This window comes from Lemur catta, chromosome 15 (assembly GCF_020740605.2).
Source record: "Lemur catta isolate mLemCat1 chromosome 15, mLemCat1.pri, whole genome shotgun sequence".
Classification (NCBI taxonomy): Eukaryota; Metazoa; Chordata; class Mammalia; order Primates; family Lemuridae; genus Lemur; species Lemur catta.
This window is the reverse complement of record NC_059142.1, coordinates 15,655,560-15,677,924: the sequence shown is the minus strand read 5'-3', so window position 1 is coordinate 15,677,924 and position 22,365 is coordinate 15,655,560. Positions and strand designations below refer to the sequence as shown.

The window sequence follows — 22,365 nt, the reverse complement described above, 5'->3', positions numbered from 1 at the left end:
GCCGGGGCTGTGTGGGCCGAGCTGCCAACTGGGGCTGTGGAGCAATCTGCCAGCCGAGCCCCTTCCGGAGCTGTGGGTTCCTCTGGGTGTGGGGAAGCTGCCCTCCACACCCTCCCCTGCCTGTCTTGGTGCCTCCCGGAGGGCAGGACACACCTCCCACCCCTGCAGCCTCACCCACAGGAAGCTCGGGTTGGGGGACAGGCGAGGTGGGAGGCGCCACGCTGGGGGCCCCGCCCTGTGCTGGCACTGACCCTGCTGCACCACGGCCCTCTCGCCGACAGCCCCGGGGACGTTGCTGGGGCCCAGGGCCCGGTGGTCACAACCATGTTTGGCCGGAAGCGCAGCGTCTCCTTTGGGGGCTTCGGATGGTGGGTGACAGATGGGCGGGCGGTTGGATGATGGAAGCGAACTTAGAGGTGCAGTCTTGTTGGGAGCCTGGGCTGCCTGGGGAACAGAGGGGCTCGGACCGTGCCTGAGAGCTGGGTCTGCAGACGCCCCGCAGGTAGAGCTGGAGGATCCTGGTGGGGACGTCAGAAACTGCAAGCTTTCCTCACTGTCCCGGGGCACAGTCTGCTAGGGAAAGCAGGAGGTCGGAGCTGGCTGCCTGTGGGCAGGTCGAAGCGTGAGTGTGTGTTGACTGTTGTTGAGTGTGTCCCTGTCAGTGGGTTCCCGTGTGTGAGTGTCTGGGATTTTTGTGAACGTGTGTGCACGCACCTGAGACTGTGTGTGCAGGCATGTGTGTGTGACTGTGACTGCCTGTCTGCGTGTGTAGGCATGTGTGAGACGTGTGCCCATACATGTGATCACACGTGCACTCCGTGTTTCTGAGCAGGTGCCCATCTGCACCTCTGGTCTTCTGTAGCCATGTGTGCTCGAGTCTGTGCATGTGTGTTACGCTCCTGTCTATGCCGTTGCTGTGACCTCGTGGCAGGGGAGTCTGTGACCCGCTGGACCTCTGGGCTGCCCGGGCTCTGGGGCTGAGTTGTGAGTGGAGGGGCAGGTCTGTCTGCAAAGGCCCCCGCCCCAGCTCTGTCTGTGCCCCAGCCTCCCGCCTGGCCCTCGGGGCCACCTTTTGCCTCTAAGCTTCTGTCTGGGAGAAGGGAGATGCTCCTTCCTTCCCAAGGGGCCAGAAAGTGGGGGGCTGAGGTCAAAGGCTTGTCTCTGGTGACCAGCTGCTGGCAGCTTCTCCCCAGCTGGGGAACAGAGTCTAGTGGTTTTCATTATCGGTTTCCTTTCAGCGTCTGGGCCCGGGGCGTAGTCAAACTGGGAGGGGGTGCGGGGGGAGGGCGGCCAGGGGGTGTCCTGGTGTGGAAAAGGGTGGGCTACGGGGGGTGGCATGGAGGGTGAGAGAGAGAGTGGGAGGCACAGGAGGGCTGGGGAGGGCGGCCCTGTTCCTCGGGGCAGTTCCTCCCGTCCATCCGTGTGCAGCTTCTTGTTCCCTTTCCCCCTTTGACAGCACTTTGCCATCGTCCTCGGGCAGGCAGGGGTGGTGCGCACTCCACGTTCGGCAGATGGGACGGTGGGGATGAGGTGATGCCAGGCATGGCACCCTGTGGCCTAGTGCCGGCTCACGGGCCGTCCCTGATGCCTGGGCCAAGGCGCTGCCGTCCCGAGGGTGGCTGCTGTCTGGGAAGCAGCCGAGACCTGCCTTCCTCTGGGAGGTGTGGCGCAGACAGGGGGACGGCCGTCAGAAAGCTCCCTTTGCAAGGTTCTGAGTCTCAGTTTAGTGTCACCGCAATTGAATCCCCGTGTATCGAGACCGCTGCTCCAGAGCCCTGGGAAAAATCCGGGCCTGAGGTTTGGACCTGGCCAGGTAAGGGGGAGGATAGGAGTGTGGCCGCCCGGGGCTGCCTGTGAGGCACAGGTGAAGGCGGGGGAAGAGCCCTCGTATGCCCAGGAGACCCCCATGTGCTAACCATGGTGTCCACGGGCTGTGGGTTCCGGGACGGCAGGGACCCTCCGTGTCATTCACCGTGGTCTCTTGGATGCTTGGCACATCGCACGTCCTCAGCAGGAGCTTGTAGACTGGCTAAGTGGGGTGTTTTGCACCCAGCAGGCATTTGGTTGGGGCCCCTTGAGTTTGAGGGGCTGGCAGGGCCTTGTGGTGGGGTTGGAAGGTTGGTGTAAGCAAGAGGGCTGGACTGGAGTTTGGGCATTCTCTGGGGATGGTTGTCAGCTGCAGGGGATATCACAGATTCCTGGAGCCCTCCAGACGCTGAACATAATCTCTGGGATGGTATTTTCAAAGCTCCATTGGAGGCAGGGTGGATCACCACCGGTGTCAAGGGCAGACAAGGTGACGAGGGTGAGGGGGATGGCCCAGGGGAGGGAGGGGCACCCAGGGACTTGGGCGCCCTGAAAGAGAAAGCCCCACAGCCACCGCCCCATCTCCCATCTCAGCCTTGCCCAAACCGCAGGCCCCGCCTTCCTGGGGCCACCCCAGCGTGGGAACCCTGGTGGGCGGGCTGCTGGGTAGGTGTGGATTGGGCTGGGGGCCGGGGGCCGCTGTGACCCAAGGAGCTGGTGGGCGGCGTGGTAGTTGGGGCTGACCAGACAGAGGTCGGGAGGGCACACGGCAGGAGTCCAGGGGCTCGTGCTGACTCCACCTTGACTATTGAGGAACTCGAATGGGACACTTCCCCTCTCTGGGTCTCAGTTTCCCCATGTGTCAGCTTGGAATTTCTGCCTCACCCACAACACAGAGATGGTGTAAGAATTAACAGAGATTCCTTGAGAAAATGTGAAATGTACGGGCCTATTATTAGGAGTTCCCAGTGGGTAGCTCTGGGTTGGAGATGTTCCAGCAGAATGTGGGGGTCTGACTCCCAGTCAGATCTGGGGGTCTGGTGGGCTGCATGGGAGAGGAGGAGGGTCTGCATGCCAGAGGGGGTGGGGGCCCAGGGTGAGAGCCTCAGGGACCAGTAGAGGAAATGCCAAGGAAGGGGCCCAGGCGGGAGTGTGGGGAAGAAACCGGAAGGGACGTGGGCCAGGACGCTGGGGACACAGCTTGCGTTGCTGCTGGGGACTGCAGCCAGGTGCTGGGAGCTTCCTCAGAGTGAGAGGATCCCCCCTCTAGCTCCAGGCCTCAGGGCTGACTTGTGAGGGCTGGCGCAGTCCCTGTCCTCACCATGTGGCCCGACACCTCTCCTCTCCCCGTCGTCATGTGTTTGGGAAGCTTGAGGCAGAGCTGAGCTGGCTAGACGGGGTTTGCCTGAAAGAACTTTCCAGGATTTCAAGCATCCTGGAGGCGGTGGTGATTTCGGTGACACTGACAGTGACAGTCACAGAGGTTTTGGCACTGATAGTGATGGTGACATGGATTGTGACGATGACACCGGTGATGACACTGCGGGTGGTGACACTGTTAGTGATGGTGGCACGTGGTGACGTGGATAGTGATGGTGACACTGACAGCGAGGTGATGCTGGTGGTGGCAGCACTGGTGCTGGTGGCAGTGGTGGTGACACTGGTGGTCCTGACCTCTAAACAGGAGATGCCACCGGTGGGCATATGGCCCACCTTTCTGTGCCCAGAGAGGGAGGAGGGGCCTCTTTGTGGCAGCCATAAGGGCTGGCATATGCAGGGGGTAAAAATAGAAGCTCAGCAGCTTTGCCTCCTCTTCCAGCGAGGGCGGGCCCAGGCTGGGGTGGAGGCGCTGGCTGCTGGGACAGTCTGCAGCAAAGGTGATCCTCCCGGCTCCAAACTCCTGGGTCTGAGGGAACCCACCTGCCAGTTCTCCCTGGAGCCTGCTGTCGGGTTCTATCCCAGGAGTGGGATCTGCCTGCCTGGAGGGAGGGTCCCTGGTGCTGGGGGTGCTTGCATCTTCCCAAAGCAGAAGCCCGGAAAATAGTGATGTCCACCTGCCACTGACCCATGAAGCTGGGTTGCAGAGTCCTCCTGTGGGGGTAGCGGTAGTGAAGGGAGAGGCTGCATGTAAAGTGCTTAAGATCCTTGGGTCTGGAGTCAAATACCTGGGTTCAGACTGGGCCAGTGACTTTACCCTCTGAGCCTTAGTTTCCTCGTCTCTAAAATGGGTATAATAATGGTAGTCATCTCATAGGGCTTTGTGTGGGCCCAGCCCTCCCAGAACTCACAGTCCTCCCTTCCTCACTTGGCTAGGGGGGAACCTGTCCCTGTAGCAGCTGTCCCCTGCAGAGCCCTGCCGGTCTGGTGGTCTGGGCTGGCCTAGGATCCCCTCCCCTGCAGGTGCTCTGTGGGAGCCTTCAGCCCCGGCACTGACCGAAGCCCTTGCTTTCTCTTGGCAGGATCGACAAGACCATGCTGGCGAGTCTGAAGGTCAAGTAAGTAGCTACTTCCTGTTCTGTAAAGGTCAGAGACGATGGTAGACCAGAGCTCCTCTGGGACCCTCGTTACCCCAATGTGGGGGAAACATGAGAGGGGCTGTCGCATTTGTCAGATTTCAGTCCGAGTCTGTGGGGCTTCTGGGCTGGAGGAGGCTGGACCAGGATCTTGATTTCCGGGGTGTCTGGGGAAGGGCACAGGTGGGAATGGAAGCAGCAGGGACCAGCATGGTGGGAATGTGTGTAGCAAGTGTGACTTTCAGGCTGCAGACTTAGGAGTGTAAGAGAGATAATTTTATTTTCTATCACTTTAATTTCTATGAGAAGTCCCAACCCTATCAGACTGTCATTTTGCCATTCCCCAGGGAGTGTGTGTGTGTGTGTGTGTGTGTGAGTGGTGTCAGCTGCTCGTTGAGTCATCTGTTACCAGACATATGTCATGCTGGTCAGTTTGGCCCTGGGGCTCTCTGAGGCTTCCGTAGCAGACTCAGGGTGTGGGAATTGTCTGCCTCGGTTTACCATGTGTTCCCAGGTCTGTCCAGGCACACCTCTCTCCTAGAACCTCTCACGTCTCTTCACTCACCGTCTTCCTTCCTTTTCTGTCTTTATTTCTGGCCGAACCATTTTGTCTGCATCTTGATCCTCTTTCTCCTGTTTTTTAAAGCAAAAAATCCCCTTTACTCTGTTTCTCCTTTGAGATTTAGAGTATCGCCTACTTCCTTCTGCATCCTTCCCTTGGGGCAATGAGTATGACTATCGCCTGCTCCAACTGAGTGAATTGGGAAGGAATTTCTAGGAGGAAAATAGCATTGGCCACTGGTTCAAAATATTCTCCTGCCGCCTGTGACTTAGCTCGTGCGTGAAGAATGCCTGCATTGGGTTGCCCTCCTTCAGAGGCAGCTCCTCGGGGCTGTCACGCCCACATGTCAGAGGAAAGGTTTTCCTGGCTGGTCTCCCTACCACGCCATTCAGTTGCCAGCACTGACTGTGTATTTCTGGGTATAGGTCCCTGGGCAAAGCACAGCCAGTCTTGAGGGTTGGCATACATAGGGGTCAAAATAAGAGGCTTCCCAGTTTGGTTTGTGTGCTCAGAAAGGTGAGGGTGGGCGTTAGCAGGGCTGGCATGGAGGACATACTGTTCCTGCCCTGTGAGAGCTTTTGGTCTCTCTGTAGAGTTGACACCAGGAGTGCCTTGGAGCAGTCCTGGAAGACTGCTGGGAGGAGATGGCTTCTAAAGCAGCTCTTAAAGGTGGGGCAAGACAGTGGGCCCCCCATGCCTGTGCTGGCTTGGCATGGTGTGTGCCTCAGTGCAGCCTAGTGCTCAGGGCAAGTCCCCCTGGGCAGGACACTTCACATCCTGGGCTTCTTTCCATATCTTTTGTCCAATGGGCACAACAATGTCTGTCTTTCCTAGAGCTTCCCAGAGCACGTCTGCACATTGAGTGAGATGATAGACGTGGGGGTTGCTAAGAGGTATGGAGTGGTAGGAGTGTTCTTTTGGTGCTGTGTTGGGACATCTGGTTTAATTTCACAAGCATTTACTGAGGATCTGTTTGCTTGAACTGGTAAATATAATATTTGTAACCTGGAAGAGAACCAGTTACGGGCTAGAGTGAAGGGCAGAGGGCATGGGTCAGTGTTGAGATTGGAACCCCAGCAGGGTCTCTGGGTATCTGGGGAGGTGGCACTGAGATGATGGTTTGGGACAGTGTGTATGTAGCACTGTGTTCCTAGTTTTATTGGTTAAGATTCTTTTGATTCCAAGAAACAAAACCCCAGTGTAATCTGGTTAAACAAGAGATGGAATTTATGGAAAGAATACCAGGGTGCTTCAGGGAACCCCGGGGGAAGAAGTGGAGCTACAGCTTAGGAGGGGTTGAATCAGGAACTGGAAACTGAATCCTTTCAAAATCCCAGCTAGCTTCTTTGAAGAAATTGATAAGCTGATCCTAAAATTCATATGGAAATTCAAGGATAATGTTGAAAAAGAAGAACAAAATTGGAGGACTCACACTTCCTGATTTCAATACTTATTGCAAAGCTACCATAATTAAGACAGTACTGGCATACTGTCTGGTACTGGCATAAAGATAGACATATAGATCAATCCAACAGAATTCAGTGCTTAGAAATAAACCCTCAGATTTATGGTCAATTGATTTTCAACAAAGGTGCCAAGACAATTGAATGGAGAAAAACACTCTTTCAATAAATGGTGCAAGGACAATGGGATATCTACATGCAAGAGAATGAAATTGTACACCTCTTTTTTACCATATACAACACTGAACTCAAAATGGGTCAAAGACCTGACTATAAGAGCTAAAAACAGTAAAACTCTAAGAAGAAAATATAGGGGTAAATCTGTGTGACCTTAGATAAGGTGTTAGTTTCTTAGTTGTGACACCAAAAACACAAGCAACAACAATAATAAAAAAATAGATAAATTGAACTTCATTGAAATTAAAAACTTTTGTGCTGCAAAGGATACAATCAAGAAAGTAAACAGACAACACACAGAATGGGAGAAAATATTGCAAATCGTTATCTGATAAGAGACTCATATCTAGAATATATTGATATAAAGAACTCTTACAACTCAATACAAAAACAAATGGGCTGGGCACGGTGGCTCACGCCTGTAATCCTAGCACTCTGGGAGGCCGAGACGGGAGGATTGCTCAAGGTCAGGAGTTTGAGAACCAGCCTGAGCAAGAGCGAGACCCTGTCTCTACTAAAAATAGAAAGAAATTAGCTGGACAACTAAAAATATATGTAGAAAAAATTAGCTGGGCATGTGGCACATGCCTGCAGTCCCAGCTACTTGGGAGGCTGAGGCAGAAGCATTGCTTGAGCCCGGGAGTTAGAGGTTGCTGTGAGCTAGGCTGATGCCACGGCACTCTAGCCCAGGCAATAGAGCGAGACTGTGTCTCAAAAAAAAATTAAAAAACAAATGACACAAAAAAAAATGGGCAAAAGATCTGTATAGACATTTCTCCAAAGAAGATATATAAATGGACAATGAGCATATGAGAAGATGTTCAACATCATTAGCCATCAGGGAAATGTAAATCAAAACCACAATGAGATACCACTGCACACACGCACTAACATGGTCACAATAAGAGAGACAGATAATAATAAGTATTGTTGACAATGTGGAGAAATTGGAACCTTCATACACATCAGTGGGAATGTAAAATGATGCAACTGCTTTGGACAACAGCCTGGTGGTTCCTCAGAAGGTAAAAACATAGAGTTACCATATGACTAGCAATTAAACTCTTAGGTCTATATGCAAGAGAAGTGAAAACATGTGTCCACACAAAAACTTGTCCATGAGTGTTCATAGCAGCATTATTGCCAGCCCAAAGTGGAAACAACCCAGATGTCCATCCACAGATGAGTTGATGATTGAAATGTGGTCTAGCCATACAACGGAATATTATTTGGCCATGAAAAGGAAAGAAGTATTGATACGTATCATACCATGGATGAACCTTGAAAACATTATGCTAAGAGAAAGAAGCCAGACACAAAAGATCACATATTGTATTATTCCATTTATATGAAATGTCTAGAATAGGTAAATTGATAGAAATATTGTAGATTAATCGTTGTTTAGGGCTTATGGGCCTGTTGGGGGAGGAGTGAATTGTAAAGTCTTTTTGGGGGGATGATGAAAATGTTCTGGAATTAGATAGTGTGTAATGATAGTAGTAATGGTTGCACAACCTTGTGAATGTACTAAAAACCCTTGAATTATATACATTAAAGTGGTATATAAATTACATCTCAATGAAGCTGTTGAATAGAGAGACTCTGATTGGTCCAGCTTCTGGTTCATCAGGTTAGCTGGAAAGATGGGGTCATATGGATGAAACGTCGCTATGTGGGAGGGGTTAATTCTCAGGAAAGAAAGACAAGCTGTGGGATGGGCAGACACCGTGAGAGATTTTATCGAGTCACCCCAATACCCTTGGGACTAAAGGAAGATCAGTTCCCACCCTGCTCCCCATTGGCAGTATATAGAATTCTGCCCAGATGCCCGGGGTGTGGTTCTGCTCACCGGCAGGTGAGTTAGGCAGCCAAGTGCACACTGCTGGGGCTCCCCCGGGCACCAGGAAGCCTCCTTCCTCTGCCTCTGCTGGGTGAGCATCGTTCCCTCTACTGGTGCAGCCCGTCGAGTTCTGCACTGAGCAGTGGACATTCCCAGACTGTGGCAGGTGCTCCCTGATGGCCGTGGTCCCTCCCCAGGGACCTGGTGCTCTTGACATGAAGACAGTCAGCCATGGAACTGCTGGAGGCATCCCTGAGGCTTGCAGCTCTGAAGATGGGGGCTCTGGCCTAGCTGCTATTAAGCACTTACTGTGTGCTAAGCTTTCATTGCACTGTTTTCCTGAGGCTTTGCAGCCATCTCATGACACAGGGACCATTACCCTATGCATTTTACAGATGAGAAAACAGAGGCTTGGAGAGTTTAGGAAACTTGTTCAAGGTCATGGAGTTGGGATTTGAATCTGGGTCTGTGCTTTGTGGCTGGTTCCATCCAGGGTGGAGCTGAGTGGTTCTCAGCACCTACCTCCCTGCCTGACTTTCTTACTTTGTTTTCCTGGTGTGCTCCTGGACTGTGTGTGTGGAGCCCTTGGCCACAGCGTGCACCTCTGCCTCACAACACTGTGGAAGAGGGTGCCCCTGGCTTCCTGGGCTTCTCCCCCCGCCAGAGGCCCAATAAATTATGTCTGTGGTGCCTGGATGAGGAGGGCCCTTAGAGGCAAGGACAGACTTAGCTGCAGTGGGGGCACAGGGGGCGTAGGCCATGCGGGAACACTGGAGGGGGGTGGTGGCACAACCCTGCTGGAGAAAGAGGCTTGCAGGGTGTGTTGGCAGGCCCAGGTCATAGCCCCGGGCTAACAAATGGGCAAATTGTTAACCTCTCTGGGTCTCAGTTTCCCCATCTTTAAAGTGGGAGGGTTGGACTAATGTACAACCTGCTGCTCTCTTCCAGCCTTGGCATTCTAGGAGTTTACATTCATGGCTTATGTCCTTTTGTATTGCTCGCAGGCCCCCGGCGATGGTAGGCGCTCGCTGTTGAGTGAGTGAATACATGCACGCGGGAATGAACGTCTGCGAGAGCAGGGGCTCCCTAGGGCCTAACACAGAGCTTGGCACCAAGCAGGTTCTCGGTCCATATTTGCCGAGTGAATCAGTCCTGGGCGGTCACGCTCGGCCTATCACAGGCCGGTGGAGGGGTGGAGGGAGAGAGGCAGGCTTAGCCTGTGGGGCTCCCCCTTCTCTCCTCTGCTCTGGGCGCCGGCTTGGGACAAGGTCCGTGTCTGCAGTGTTGGGTTAGACTAAACTTCCTCGGAGGAGGGTTGGTGGGGCCTGGTGTCTGGGTTTCCTCCTGGGGGTCCTCGAAGCAGCATCCAGAGGCGGAGGACCTGAGCAGGAGCCCTGAGACTTTCCTCTGCTCCTTTTTCTTCCCCTGCCCTCCCTCCTTGGAGACCCCTTGGCTAAAGAGAGAGGGGTATATGTGTGTGTGTGTGTGTGTGTGTGTGTGTGTGTCTGTCTGTCTGTCTGTCTGCCTGCCGGCCGCGTGGGCTCCAGCCACCTGAGACGACCGTCCCACACAGGGACTGGCCATGGTGGGACGGACTGAGTGTGGCGATGGCTCAGGGCATCCTGTCCCCACCACTGGGGGCACAGTATTGTGTACACTTCCAATGCTGGGGAAGTTGAAAATCCATTACGTTGTAGCAAAAAGAATCCAACCCAGGCCTTGGTCCCTAGAAATGGCGTCTCTGGTTGGGGCCTGGGTGTGACGGTGCCCTCTGCTCTCTTCCTCGGGAGGGAGATGGAGAGAGCGTGCAGGAGCCCATGCCCGGCTGGGGGCAGCATTTCCGCTGAACCATGGTTTGGCCAGAGACACCACACAGTGACCCCTATTCTAAGGTTCAGGTTTAGCCAGCTAAGAATTCAAAATCCTATTAGAAATATGGTGGCCACACAGGGCAGGAGTAGACAGCGTGTCTCAGTGTAGCTGTCCTTGGCCCCTGGCATCCCTGATGGCCACTGCTGGAGACAGCGTCCCTGCAGGACAGGGGCTGCGAATTCGAGGAAGTGCTGTCCCTTGCTCTGCCACAGGCCTCCGTCCCCATTCTGTGAGAAGCGCATACCCACGAGATCTAGGTGACTATCTTTGCAGACGTCTCCTCTCCTGGCTCTCTTGGAATTAGCAAGCACATTCTGGGCACCACACCCGTGTCTCCAGCTTTTCAGCCTGCCTTACAGAAAGTCCATTTCTCTGCAGCTCACCCCTTGATTCCAATTTAATGGCTTTTTCATGCACTGGTTGAGGGCCATGATCACCAATTCATTTCCCCACCTTTGGCCACCAGGTCTCTGTTTATTGTAGATTACAAGACTCTTGAGGCACCACAGAGATGTTCTAGAACCTTCTGGGGGTGACTCAGCTCCTCTCCTACACATCTAGGGCATCTGCTGAGTTTGCTGGGGTTGTCAAGGACAGGGAGAGCTTGAGGTTTTGGGGGATAGAAGGCTGAGTCAGTTCAGCTAACATTTCCTGGGCGCTGGCATTCCACAGGGGACAGACAGTTGCCGTGGGATGGGACAAACGGTAAGATGCCCTTTGAGAGGATGGAGAGGGGCTTCCTGGAAACCTGGAGATGCCTGAGCCGTCTCCAAGGGTGTGTAAGGTCGGCGGGGAGGGAGAGGCAATGCTGGCAGCAGCAACCCGCATGCATGAAGGCGGTGGGGCGTGAAACAGCTCTGGCAGGCGGGCAGGACCTGGGAGCTGTTATTATCGTCAGACAGAACGTGGGGGTGGCAGTGCGGGGGCGGGGGCTGGGGGGGTTGGCTTGATCCAAGGGCTTAGAGCCAGGAGAGTGACAGGGTCCGACTGGAGTCTGAGGGCCCCTTTGGCTGATCAGAGGGGCTGGGGAGGAGGTGGGCAGGCTGGGGAGGGGGCAGTGGGGCTGGAGGGAATGGACTTCCCAGCCCGGCGCTGGTATGGACATGTGAGGGCAAGGAGGGGGTCAAGGTGATGACTTCCAGGTTTCTGGGTGAGCCCTGGGTGGATGCTGGTCCCATGTGCGAAGATGGGGAACAGGGGAGTTTGGGCAGCTTGGGGAAGGGGAGGGAGGAAGGCTCTGAGTATGAAATGTCCCCTGCACTCCCATTCTCCCACCCGGACTGTCTTCCATCCTGACCCTCACACCTCCCACCCCATAGAAGGGGGCAGAGGAGAGGTGTCTTGAGGGCCGTGAGAGTCGGTCTGTGGCCAAGGGCTGCTGTCCTGCTCAGTGACCGAAGTGCGTTTAGCAGGCGAGCTCCAGGTGAACACTGGCTGCACCAGCAGACGGGGAACTCACTTTCAGACGGGCCCAGGTGGGGCCAGGGGAGCGTGCCTGTTTCTGTCTCGAGTGTCAGACTCTGCTTCATTCATTTCTTCACGATGGGCCCTGAGCCTGAGCACAGTGTTGGCGTGCGAGAGCGTGTGTAGTCATGCGTGGGCGTGCACGCCTGTGCAGGTGGACATGAGCTTTGGGGGCCCATGTGGGTGCCTGTGTGGTGCCTTTTTTGGCTTTGGCAAGTTCCTATGGTAACCACGAGCATGCCTGTTTTGGGATCTGAAGTCTCGGGGCGTGAGTGGCTACAGGGAGAGGCAAGGCAGGCGGGTGCTTAGCCGGCAATTAGGCTGTGGCTCGATTTCATTACCAGGCACTGGGGCTGCACCTGGAGGTGGCATTTGCCAGGCAGCCAGGCCTGCAAACTCCAGGGACCCGTGTGCTCTGGGCCTGCCTCCCAGCTGGTCCCCACCATGCCCAGGAAGCCCTGGTGAGTCCCTGTTCTGGTTTTGTGGTGGACAGACAGCTCCCCTGGACGTGACCAGGTCTCGCAGGTATCTGCTGGTGGACAGGCAGGGAGCCAGCTGGCAGCCCTGGCCCACAGATACTAGGAATTGGGGCTCTTTGGAGATGGGTGTGGGACGGTGGGCAGGAGGGGTTCTGCTTATCCCTGAAGCCCGTGAGGGTGTTTCCCTGTGGCTGGTGGAGTAGGATGTTCCTTCTTGGTCCCATGGAACAGGGCTGTGTTAATCTTGAGGGTAAAGGCAGGGATGCAGGAGAGGAAACTGCAGGCGGGGCAGCCTGTGGCCCACCAGCCCAGGCCCAACCACCCCTGGGTGGCTTCCCGCACCCCGTTCAGCTCCTTAATCCTCGTGGACCTCCAGCCTCCGGCCACGCAGTGGGGCTTCCTCACAGGCCTCCCCGGGCCTACAGGCCTGCTGGCCTGGCCTGGATGGGAAGGTTCAAGGTCCTGTGGAAGAGGAGGCCGGAGGTCCTGGCTCATCGGGAGCTGGATTTGGCCAGGGGTGGCAAGGAATTGCTCCCACTGGGCTTCAGAGAAAGGCTCTTGATTGCCCAGATTGTACATCCCTTGTGCTTCTTGTCCATGTACTCCCCAGCCTGAGCTTGGTTACCTCTGGCGATGGGGAGCTTATTACCTCATAAGGGTGCCTATTTTATTGCAATACAGCTCTGCTTGTTCAAAGCTGACCATTATCTTCATCTGGAATCTCTGTAACTGCCACTGCTTAGTGCAATCTTATCCCTTAACCCCCCACCCCCACCCATAAATAAGGCCAATCCCTCTTCTGAGAGCCCTTCAGACCCTGGAAGGCTGCTCTTGGACCCTGAGTCTTCTCTTCCCCTGGCTCGTCATCCCTGGCCTCCCTGGCTGTATCTGGGATGCCTCACTGCCTGGGGTGATCTCTGTTGGAAGGATTAGCTTTTCCTGGCAGCCTGCAGGAGCCCTGTGGACACGAGGATGGACAACTAGGGACCATGAGCTTTGACCTCCTGATTTACAGATCAGTAAACTGAGACCCTGAGAGCAGGGATGCTCCTGGCTTGAGATAGTGCAGCACGGAGGTGGTGGGGGCGGGATCGAGATGCGAGAGGCCGGCGCTCCGTCTGTGTGATGCGCTGCCCGCCAGCTCCCGTCCAGCTCCTCCTCCTTCGCTGCTTTCTGACTTAGGACCTCATCTCTTCTTTCTGAGGACAGAGCCAGATGCCTGCAGGGACCCGACAGGACCGGATACAACCACAGGGAAGGGGGTCTGGGGCACTGGCAAGCACGTGCCGTGTCCGGAAGGACCCGTGCGACCCGGCGTCGGGCACCCTGCGAGAACATTGGTCCGTCTCACCAGATCTTCAGCTTCACAAGAGCAGCTGGAAATCTGGAGTTTTAGCAAAATCTTGACAACTAACTCAAGAATTTAAAGAACAGAGCTGTGTGTGGTCCATCCTGCAGAGCAGATTCAGCCCAGGGGGTCACCAGTGCCACCTCTGCTGTGGGAGTGCCAGCTCCTTAGGTCTCAGCTCCTGCTTCTCTGTGGCTGACTCCCGAATCCCTCTCCCCGGTCACCCCGCAACGGTGTTCTCGCCCCCACCTCAGCCGCTGGTGGGTCATTTCCGGCTCTGTTTCCAGACTGGACTCACTCTCAATTAACCTTTCTTCTATTTCAAATCCAGTTCTTTCTCTGTCACAGGTTGAGAAGCCTCTGAGTCATGGCGGGGTTGGTCCTCCTGCCTCCTGGTTCTGGCCATTATCTCCTGCCCAGACGGTGACAAAGGCTGTCTAATTAACCTCCTCCTCCGGTCTCTGCCAGCTCTGACTAATGCATCATCCCTAAAGCCGGCCCTAGCGCTGCCCTCCCTGCTCCAAGGAGGCTGAGACGGGATGGCAGACCTCATTAGTGCTGATTCCACGAGGGTTCGTCGTCCCTAGGATGCCAGTGTAGGGATGGCCCCGCCCCGCAGCTGGCGGGCAACTGGGCAGTCGTGTGCTTGGGTTTGCTCCCCAGTGACTTTATGGCGTCAGCATCCGCTGTCTGGGTCCACAGCAAATGGTTTGCTCCCTTCTCCCCTCCCCCAGCGCGGCGGTTCCCAAACTTGTCTACACTTTGGTATCACCTGGGGGAGAGCTTTTAAAAATTCTGACGCCCAGGTTGTACCCAGTTCCAATTATATAAGAATGTCTGGGGATGAGACCCAGCATCCGTCCTTTTTAACAATCTCTAGGTGATTCCAATGTGCAGCAAAATTTGGGAACCGAAGTCCCAAGGGACAAACAAGTTTGATGATTGTCAATGGTTGAGGTTGGGCTGCATGTTAAAATGGGCTCTGGGTGGGTGTGAGCCACTCCAGGCCAGGGTTTCTACTGACATTTTGGGCTGGATTCTTTGCTGTGGGGTGCTATGCTGTGCATTGTAGGGTGTTCAGCGGCATCTGTAGCCTCTACACACTAGATGTCAGCCACCCACCCCTAGCTGTGACAATGAAAAATGTCTCCATGTATTTCTGGAGCAGCAGTATAAAATCTCCCCCACGCTGTTGAAAACCACTGCTCTAGGCCTAGCCAGGTCGACCCTTACGGCATTCTCAAAGATGTACGGAAGAAAAAGACACCACCAGGGAACCTTATCTTACTGGTTAATTTGTGTGCTTCGGAGTCAGGCAGCCTCTATTTAAATCCTGCGTCCACCAGCTGGGTGACCTTGGGCAAGTTACTTAACCTCTCTGTGCCTCAGTCAGTTTCTGGTGTTGTTTTGTTTTCTCACAAAGGCCTCCTCTTGACCTTTAGCTCCAGCCTGAGGGTGAGACTTTCCATTGCCTGGCATTTTTGTCATCTGTATTTGTGCTTGTGCTGCTCTGCCTGCATGGAACATGCCTTTACTCCCCACCCCCATCCCTGGCATCAGTGTCTGCATCCTGTGCATCCTTCCAGGACCGGCTGAGATGCAGCTTCCTCTATGCACGCTCCTTCCCCATCAGAATGGAGCACCCCTTCCTCATGCCCCTGGAACAGCTAGAACCTCAAGAGTCACATTTAGCTCTTCCTGTGCTGTGGTGGTCTGGTGGTTTCTGTCTGCGTCTCTCTCCCCTTGAGATCTGAGACCATGGGAACTTCTAGGGTGTTCAGCAGCCTCTATCACTGTTTGTTGCCCAGGTGAGGTGGCGGTCCACTCCCTGCCTTGGGCTGAGCTGTGAACCAGCAGGTTACCGCAGTGTAACCCCTCCACACCCCACACCCAGCTCATTCTGAGAGGGTGGAGTGGGCGGAAATCCGTGCCTGGCAGGCCACAAAGCCACATAACTGACTTTTGGAGCCCTACCCAGGCGGAGTGTGCATGTGCATGCGTGTGTGTGTGTGTGTGTGTGTGTGTGTGTGTGTGTGTGAGATATGGCAGCCATTGCCCTTTTCTTGAGTGCTTTGCTGCTGGCAGAGTCTGCATTCATGGAATTGAGGAGCTTTGGTCTGTGGAATTCCCCAGGAACGGGACTCAGGAGAGGCAGCCCCTGTCTCCACTCTGCCACCCTCTGTTCAACCCTGTTGGCCAGCTGAACCTAGGTGGACTGATGGCTGCCCACCCTGGCTACAGTGCAGGCTGACCTAGGGGAGTGTGTTAAAATGCAGCTTCCGGGGCCCCACCCTGGGAACTGGGGATTCTGCTTCATCAGACCTAGGTGGGGCCCAGGAAACCTGTGTGTTCTCAGTGCTGAGTGCGATGCAGCTGGGTTTGCAGCTGCTTGGGAACCAGTGCCATTTAAAGCACTTTCTCCCCACTGTGCAGACTCGGTGGTTAGGTTCCTGTACTCTGGGTGACCCTGGGCATGCTACATAACCTCTTTGCACCCCAATTTCTTTATCAGGGGATAATAATAGGACCTACACATAGGTACCCTTGTTGTGAGGTTTAAATGAGATAATCCAGGTGAAACATGCAGCACAGTGCCTGGTGCGTAGCGCTTGATAAATGTCACGTGCCTTAATATTTCCGATCTTATTAATAACAGTCCTGGGCTGTGTGGTCACACACATGTGACCATGTGACATGCCCACAGGCCTTCAGGCATACTCCCCCGTACCCACACGAGCAAACTGGACCATTGTGCACCCAGACCCAAGCCTGTCTGCTGAGGACAGTGTGTGCATATGGCCTATCACTGCAGGCACATGCGTGAACACACGGTCACTGGCTAGACGTGGTCAGGAGGGCAGACATGTGTGTACACAAGGCTCAGGCAATTGGGCTTTTATTTTATTCATACTCTGACATTATTCCTGGAGTTAGCAGCACCTGGGCTGAGCTCTGGGAGCCTGAGGTGCCCCTTGTTTCCATAGCAACCACAATGCAGTAAAAATAGGAGGAGGAGGGAAGAGACAAGACGGAAAAGGCCCGAGCCATCTGCAAGGGACATCCTGCCTGCTGTGGGCCTGGTTCCCACATCCTCGTCCGTACTGAGGTGACATGGCAAACTGGGTACTCAGGACCCAGAATTGACAGTTGTTAACATTTCGTCTTATTTTCCTCAAACCTTTTTTTTATTTTTTTAATTTTATACAAATATACAAAACATAAAATTTACCACTTTAACCACTTTTAAGTATACCATTCTGTGGCATTAAGTACATTTATAATTTGTGCAATTATCACCACTATTTCTAGAACTTTTTCATCATCCCAAACTAAAACTCTATCTGTTAAACAACAACTCCCCAGACCTCCCTCCCCCAGCCCCTGGCAACCACCCTTCTACTTTCTGTCTCTGAATTTGACTATGAACTTCACATAAATTACATCATACAATATTTGTCCTTTTGTGTCTGGCTTTATTTCACTTCGCATAATGTCTTCAAGGTTCCTCCATGTTGGAGCACGTGTCAGAATTTCCTTCCCTTTTAAGGCTGAATAATATTCCATTGTGTGTATCTATCACATTTGGTTTATCGGATTTATTCACTGGTGGACATTTGCGTTGCTTCCACCTTCTGGCTGTTGTGAATGGTGCTGCAGTGCACATCGTTGTTTTGAGACTCTGCTTTCAATTCACTTGGGGTGGAATTGCTGGATCATATCATAATTCTATGCTTAATTTTTTGAGGTTTTTTTTTAATTAAAGAAAAAAACCACAGATAAAGTTAAGTTCTTGTAATCATTCCTTCTTGGCCCCATTCCCCCGTTTCCCCCATCCACAGGGGCGACCACTACCAGGAATTTGGTGCATTTTCTCTCAGCCCATGTTTTTAATACTGTCACATCCATGCACAGGTATCTAGAAACACTTATTTTTTTGTGTGTGTATTAAAAGTTGACATACGGCCGGTTGCGGTGGCTCACCCCTGTAATCCTAGCACTCTGGGAGGCTGAGGCAGGAGAATCGCTTGAGCCCAGGAATTTGAGGTTGCTGTGAGCTAGGCTGATGCCACGGCACTCTAGCCCAGGTGACAAAGTGAGACTCTGTCTCAAAAAAAAAAAAGTTGACATACATGATGTCCTTTTGAATTTGCACGAGGTGGTGTTCTGGTACCAGACTGCCTGGGTTCAGATCGTGGCCCTGCCACTTAGCAGCTGTGAGACCTCAGGCAGGTTACTTAATCTCTGCATGCCTCAGTTTCCTAATCTGTAAAGTGGGACTAATAGTAAAACCTAAAACCTGCTTGTAGGGTTATTTTGGGGATTAAGCAAGTTTAGAACAGTGAGGGGATGTAGTGTGCACCAGATGTGTTAGTTGTTACCACCATAGTTCTGCATTTGTGCCCTGCCATGTGGTTTTTGGAATCTATCCAGGGTGTCATAGACAGGTCTAGTGCCTTCTCTTTAATTGCCATGTAGTATTTCTTTGTACAAACATGTCATATTTTTAATATCCCCCCATTGTATCCCTATTGCTAGATACTTAGGTCGTTTCCATTTTCTGATATTGCAAGCAGTGTTTTCAGTGGCTGTCCCTCACCTGACCCTTTGTGCATTTTTGTGAGAGGTCACGAGAGGAAGGACCTAGAGGTGGAGCTGTTGGGTTGCAGCTCTCCTAGATGTTGCCAAATTGCCTGCAAGAGAGCGTTTACCATTTACACTTGTGCTAGGGGTGTTTGAGAATTCTACGGGAGTCCTATTCCCCACGTCCTCACTGATATTTAATTTTCACATCGATTTGAACAAGAGCACATTTTATTTCATTCTTTACTATACAAACATTAATGTAATTCTGAATAAGCAAATGAAAACCCTCCTGGCTCGAGTGTCAGATCACAATGTCCGAGTTCCTCTCCCCAGGCCCGGGGGATGTGCTTGTATTCTGTCTTCTGTGTTATATCACGAGCATTTCCTCATATGGGTACAGTCCTTTTTTCCCTTTTTAAAAATAGCATTTTTCCTGATTATAAAAATAGTATATGCTCACTGTAGAAGATTTAGAAAATACATACAAATATTCAAATTAAAAAAATAAACCACCATGATCCACCATCTTTCAAAATGTTATCTTTTTGATGTGTTTCTTTACAGTCTTTTATGCTTTTCAGCTTCCCTTTAACATTTATTATAATATATAATGATATTTTTCAACATCATTAGATATTTTTTAAAAACATGGTTTAAAATGTTGCATACCACCTATGATTATGAGGTTCCATAATTTATTTAACCATTGCTTTATTTTTAGATATTAAGATTGTTTTCAATTCCTGAGTATTAAACAAATAATGCTGTAAAAACATCCTTGAATATAATAAATCTTGTATGTCTCTTTGATGATTCTCTTTGACTACCGCGAAGTGTAAATGTTTCACATGTTTATTTTTAATTTTGTTGAGAAAACATTTCTGAATGACTCTTGCCCATTTTTCTTTTCTTTTTTGAGATAGGGTCTCTCTCTGTTGCCTGGGCTGGAGTGCAGTGGCATCATCACAGCTCACTGCAGCCTCCAACTCCAGGGCTCGAGCCATCCCCCTGGCTCAGCCTCCCGAGTAGCTAGGACTATAGGCACTTGCCACCACACCTGGCTAACTTTAAATTTTTTTTTTTTTTTTGTAGAGACAGGTCTTGATATGTTGCCCAGGCTGCCCTTGAACTCCTGGCCTCAAGTGATCCTCCCACCTTGGCCTCCCAAAGTGCTGGGACATTAGCAATGTGTGGAGACAGTTTTTTTTTTTTGAGACAGAGTCTCACTCTGTGGCCCCAGTTAGAGCACAGTGGTGTCATCATAGCTCACTGTAGCCTTCAACTCCTGGGCTCGGGTGATCCTCCTGCCTCAGCTTCCCGAGTAGATGGGACTATAAGCACATGACACCATGCCTGGATAACTTTTCTATTTTTTGTAGAGACAGGATCTTGCTCTTGCTCAGGCTAGTCTCAAACTTCTGGCCTCAAGCGATCGTCCTGCCTCAGCCTCCTGAGTGGCTGAGACTGCAGGTGTGCACCACCACGCCTGGCTAACTGGCCAGCCATTTTTCTCTCAGGGTGTTCATCTTTTTCTTGTTGATTAACTAGAGCTCTTTTCTTATCAAAGCTTCTTTCTCTTTGCTGTTCATTTTGTATTTCCAAATAATCAATCTCAGTTTGCCCTTTGTCCATAAATTTGACTCTGTTGTTTTTTAGTGAAAAAAATTTGACTCTGTTGTTTTTAGGTGGTAAAATCTGTCTTTTCATTTGTTCCTTCTTTTATGTTATGCTTAGAAAGGTCCTTCTCCAACAGCAAGTTGACATTGCCTACGTTTTCTCCCCCTCCCTTTTAACAGTGTTATTTCTTTTTAAATTTAACTCTTTAATGCATCTGGAATTTAGCATAAGATGAGAAATAAAATTATAATTTTATTTTTTCCAAATAATCAGTCAATTGTTTCAGCACTAGACTTTAGCAAATTTTTTTCCATTTCCCCTATTAAATTCTGTATATCCTAAGGTCTGTTTCTGGGTTTCTGTTTGAGTCCATTGATCTATCCGTTGAATCTTGCACAGGCTCAGAGGTAAAAAGAGCAAGGTGTACTTAGGTAACCTGGGTCAAGCCTGGAGTCTTGGAAAACAGAAGAATTAGGTCCAAAGGGTGGGGGGCCTGGATTGTTGTGGGGGGCCTGGATTGTGGTGGGGGGCCTGGAAGATCAGGCTTGGGGGTGCGTTTAGTTTGCCGGGCTATGGGGAGACAGTTGGAGGTGTGAGTGGCAGTGTGGAGGGCTCCATCAGCTCTCTAGGAAGGTCACTGTGGCTGGACCCAGTGGAGTCCTATTATAAGTGGATGGACAGGGACCAGCTTCTGCTCAAGAGAAGGGGTAAAGGTGGCTTCGAGTGTGGTGTGGAAGCAGGCAGATGTCTGTAGGATGCTACCGGGTAGAGCCTGTACAACGTGGAGGCTGGCAGACTGTGGCTGGGAGGAAAGTGGGGAACCAAGGCATATGCCCCAGCATGGCATCTGGGTGGCCTAGATAATTGTTCTATGAACCAGGATTTTTTCAGGTTGTAAAAACTTACATGATGATGGTTTAATATAAAGCTGTACAATAATAATGCTAGCAAACTTTAAGTGCTTACTCTGTGCAGCTGAACGTGTAAAATGCTTTTATACATGTTATCTTGATCCTCACCCCCTCCCTGTAAGATATTTGCTCCAATTCCTATCTGACGGGCGAAGAAAATGAGGCTCACAGAGGTTGTCACTTGTTTAAGGTCACACAACTGGCAATCTGGGAATTGAAGCAGGGTTGTCTGTCTCCAAACCCACGCTTGCGTCTGTAGGAAGGAGGCATAGAAATGTCCTTGATGGCTCCTCGGTCACGTTGGATCCCAGCTCTTCCAGGGTTGGGGTGTACGGCGTCCTGGAGAACTGATGCACTGCCCGGGACCCGATGGCCACTCCAGTGACCTGGTCCCTCTTGTCTTTCGTAGCAGGTATCCTTTGCCTCCTGTGGCCCTCTCTGAATGTGTTCTGTGTTCACACTCCCTAAAGCAGGATCCAGTGGGTCAGTGGGGCATCATATGATTGTCTGGACTCTGTGGAAGTGGCCAGAACCTACTTCAAACCAGCCTAAATAAAAAGGGGGTGTCCTGGTTCCTGTAACTGGGAGGTCCAGGGGTTGGTTTATCTGGCTTGAGGCCCAGCAGGATCCCGGGACCCAGACAGTCCTCCAGACTAGTGCTATCTCATACGGCAGCCACTGGTCACGTGTGGCCATTTAAATTAAGTGCAATTAAAAATTCAGTTCCTCTGTTGTACTGGCCACATTTCCAGTGCTCAGTAGTGGCTACGGTACTGAACAACGTAGACACAGAACATCGCAGACCGTTTCCATCAACACGGAAAGTTCTGCTGGGCAGTGCTGCTTCAGATGGAAGGGAAGACTCCCCTGGGGGACTTGCAAGGCCTGGAAGAGCCCAGAGGTTCTGTGCAGTCTGTGGCTTGTCACATGCTGCAGAAATGCTCCCAGACCCCCCACTAGGTGGCGCCAAGGAGGCGGCCACAAGCAGGTATCTTTGGCAGCTGGGAGCTCAGACTCCCGGGGCTAGACTCCTCGTTCCATGCTCGACATCCAGTTCAAATGTAATAGGATGTGGGCCCTGGCATCTCCTGCATTCACACACACGCAGGTACATGCATTCAGACATGAGCACACAGGGTCACTTAGGGTCACACACACACACACAGTTACATCCATTCTCTGAAACACAGTCCTCCAAAAAGGCACAAATGGGCTCAATGCCACATTCCATTGTAAGAGCCACAAAACTGGCTGCCATTCCCCAGCACCTGCTGTGTTGCCTCATGCCATCCTCACACCCGTCCCGTGAGGTGGCTCCTGTTGTTGGCACGTGGAAGCAACCAAGGCTCAGGGACGTTAAGTGGCCCGTCACACACTGGGAAAAGGCAGAGCTGGCATTTAGCCAGGGTGGGCAGCCTCCGCGGGCATCATCATTCTGTCCTGTCTGTCACGCTTAACTGTGAACACGGGCACCCTGGCACAGGCCCGCGCGCAGCCCCCATAGTTCCAGGCGTGGAAGGATGGACTCGTGCCCCACACTCGCAGGGACTCGCACACCCACGCTGCTGGTCCCGCTGAGGCCTGATGCTGGTGCTGGGGGAGGGGTGAGCGCCCTAACAAAGGGGTCAGGCGTGGGGAGAGATGACTGCTTCTTCCCTGGGGTGCGAGGCTCAGATGTGCAGAAAATCTCTTGGTAAAGGGTAAAATCCTATCAACAGGGGTGGTTCTG

General features: G+C 52.2%; 1 protein-coding gene across 3 annotated transcripts in view; it reads left to right on the top strand.

Annotated features, from left to right (window-relative positions):
* Window positions 1-234: 234 nt before the first annotated feature.
* Window positions 235-22,365, top strand: part of RAP1GAP2 (RAP1 GTPase activating protein 2) — a 191,594-nt gene continuing 169,463 nt past the window's right edge. For 2 of the 3 annotated variants that reach the window (XR_006728925.1, XM_045526105.1), the window contains exons 1-2: window positions 268-368; window positions 4,266-4,301. Coding sequence is in view for 2 of the 3 variants with exons in the window: in XM_045526105.1 (XP_045382061.1) it covers window positions 325-368; window positions 4,266-4,301 (80 nt within the window). In the remaining variant the exon portion in view is untranslated. Of the gene's footprint in view, window positions 369-4,265; window positions 4,302-22,365 lie in introns of all 3 variants that reach the window. The other variant, XM_045526106.1, reaches the window with a different exon arrangement.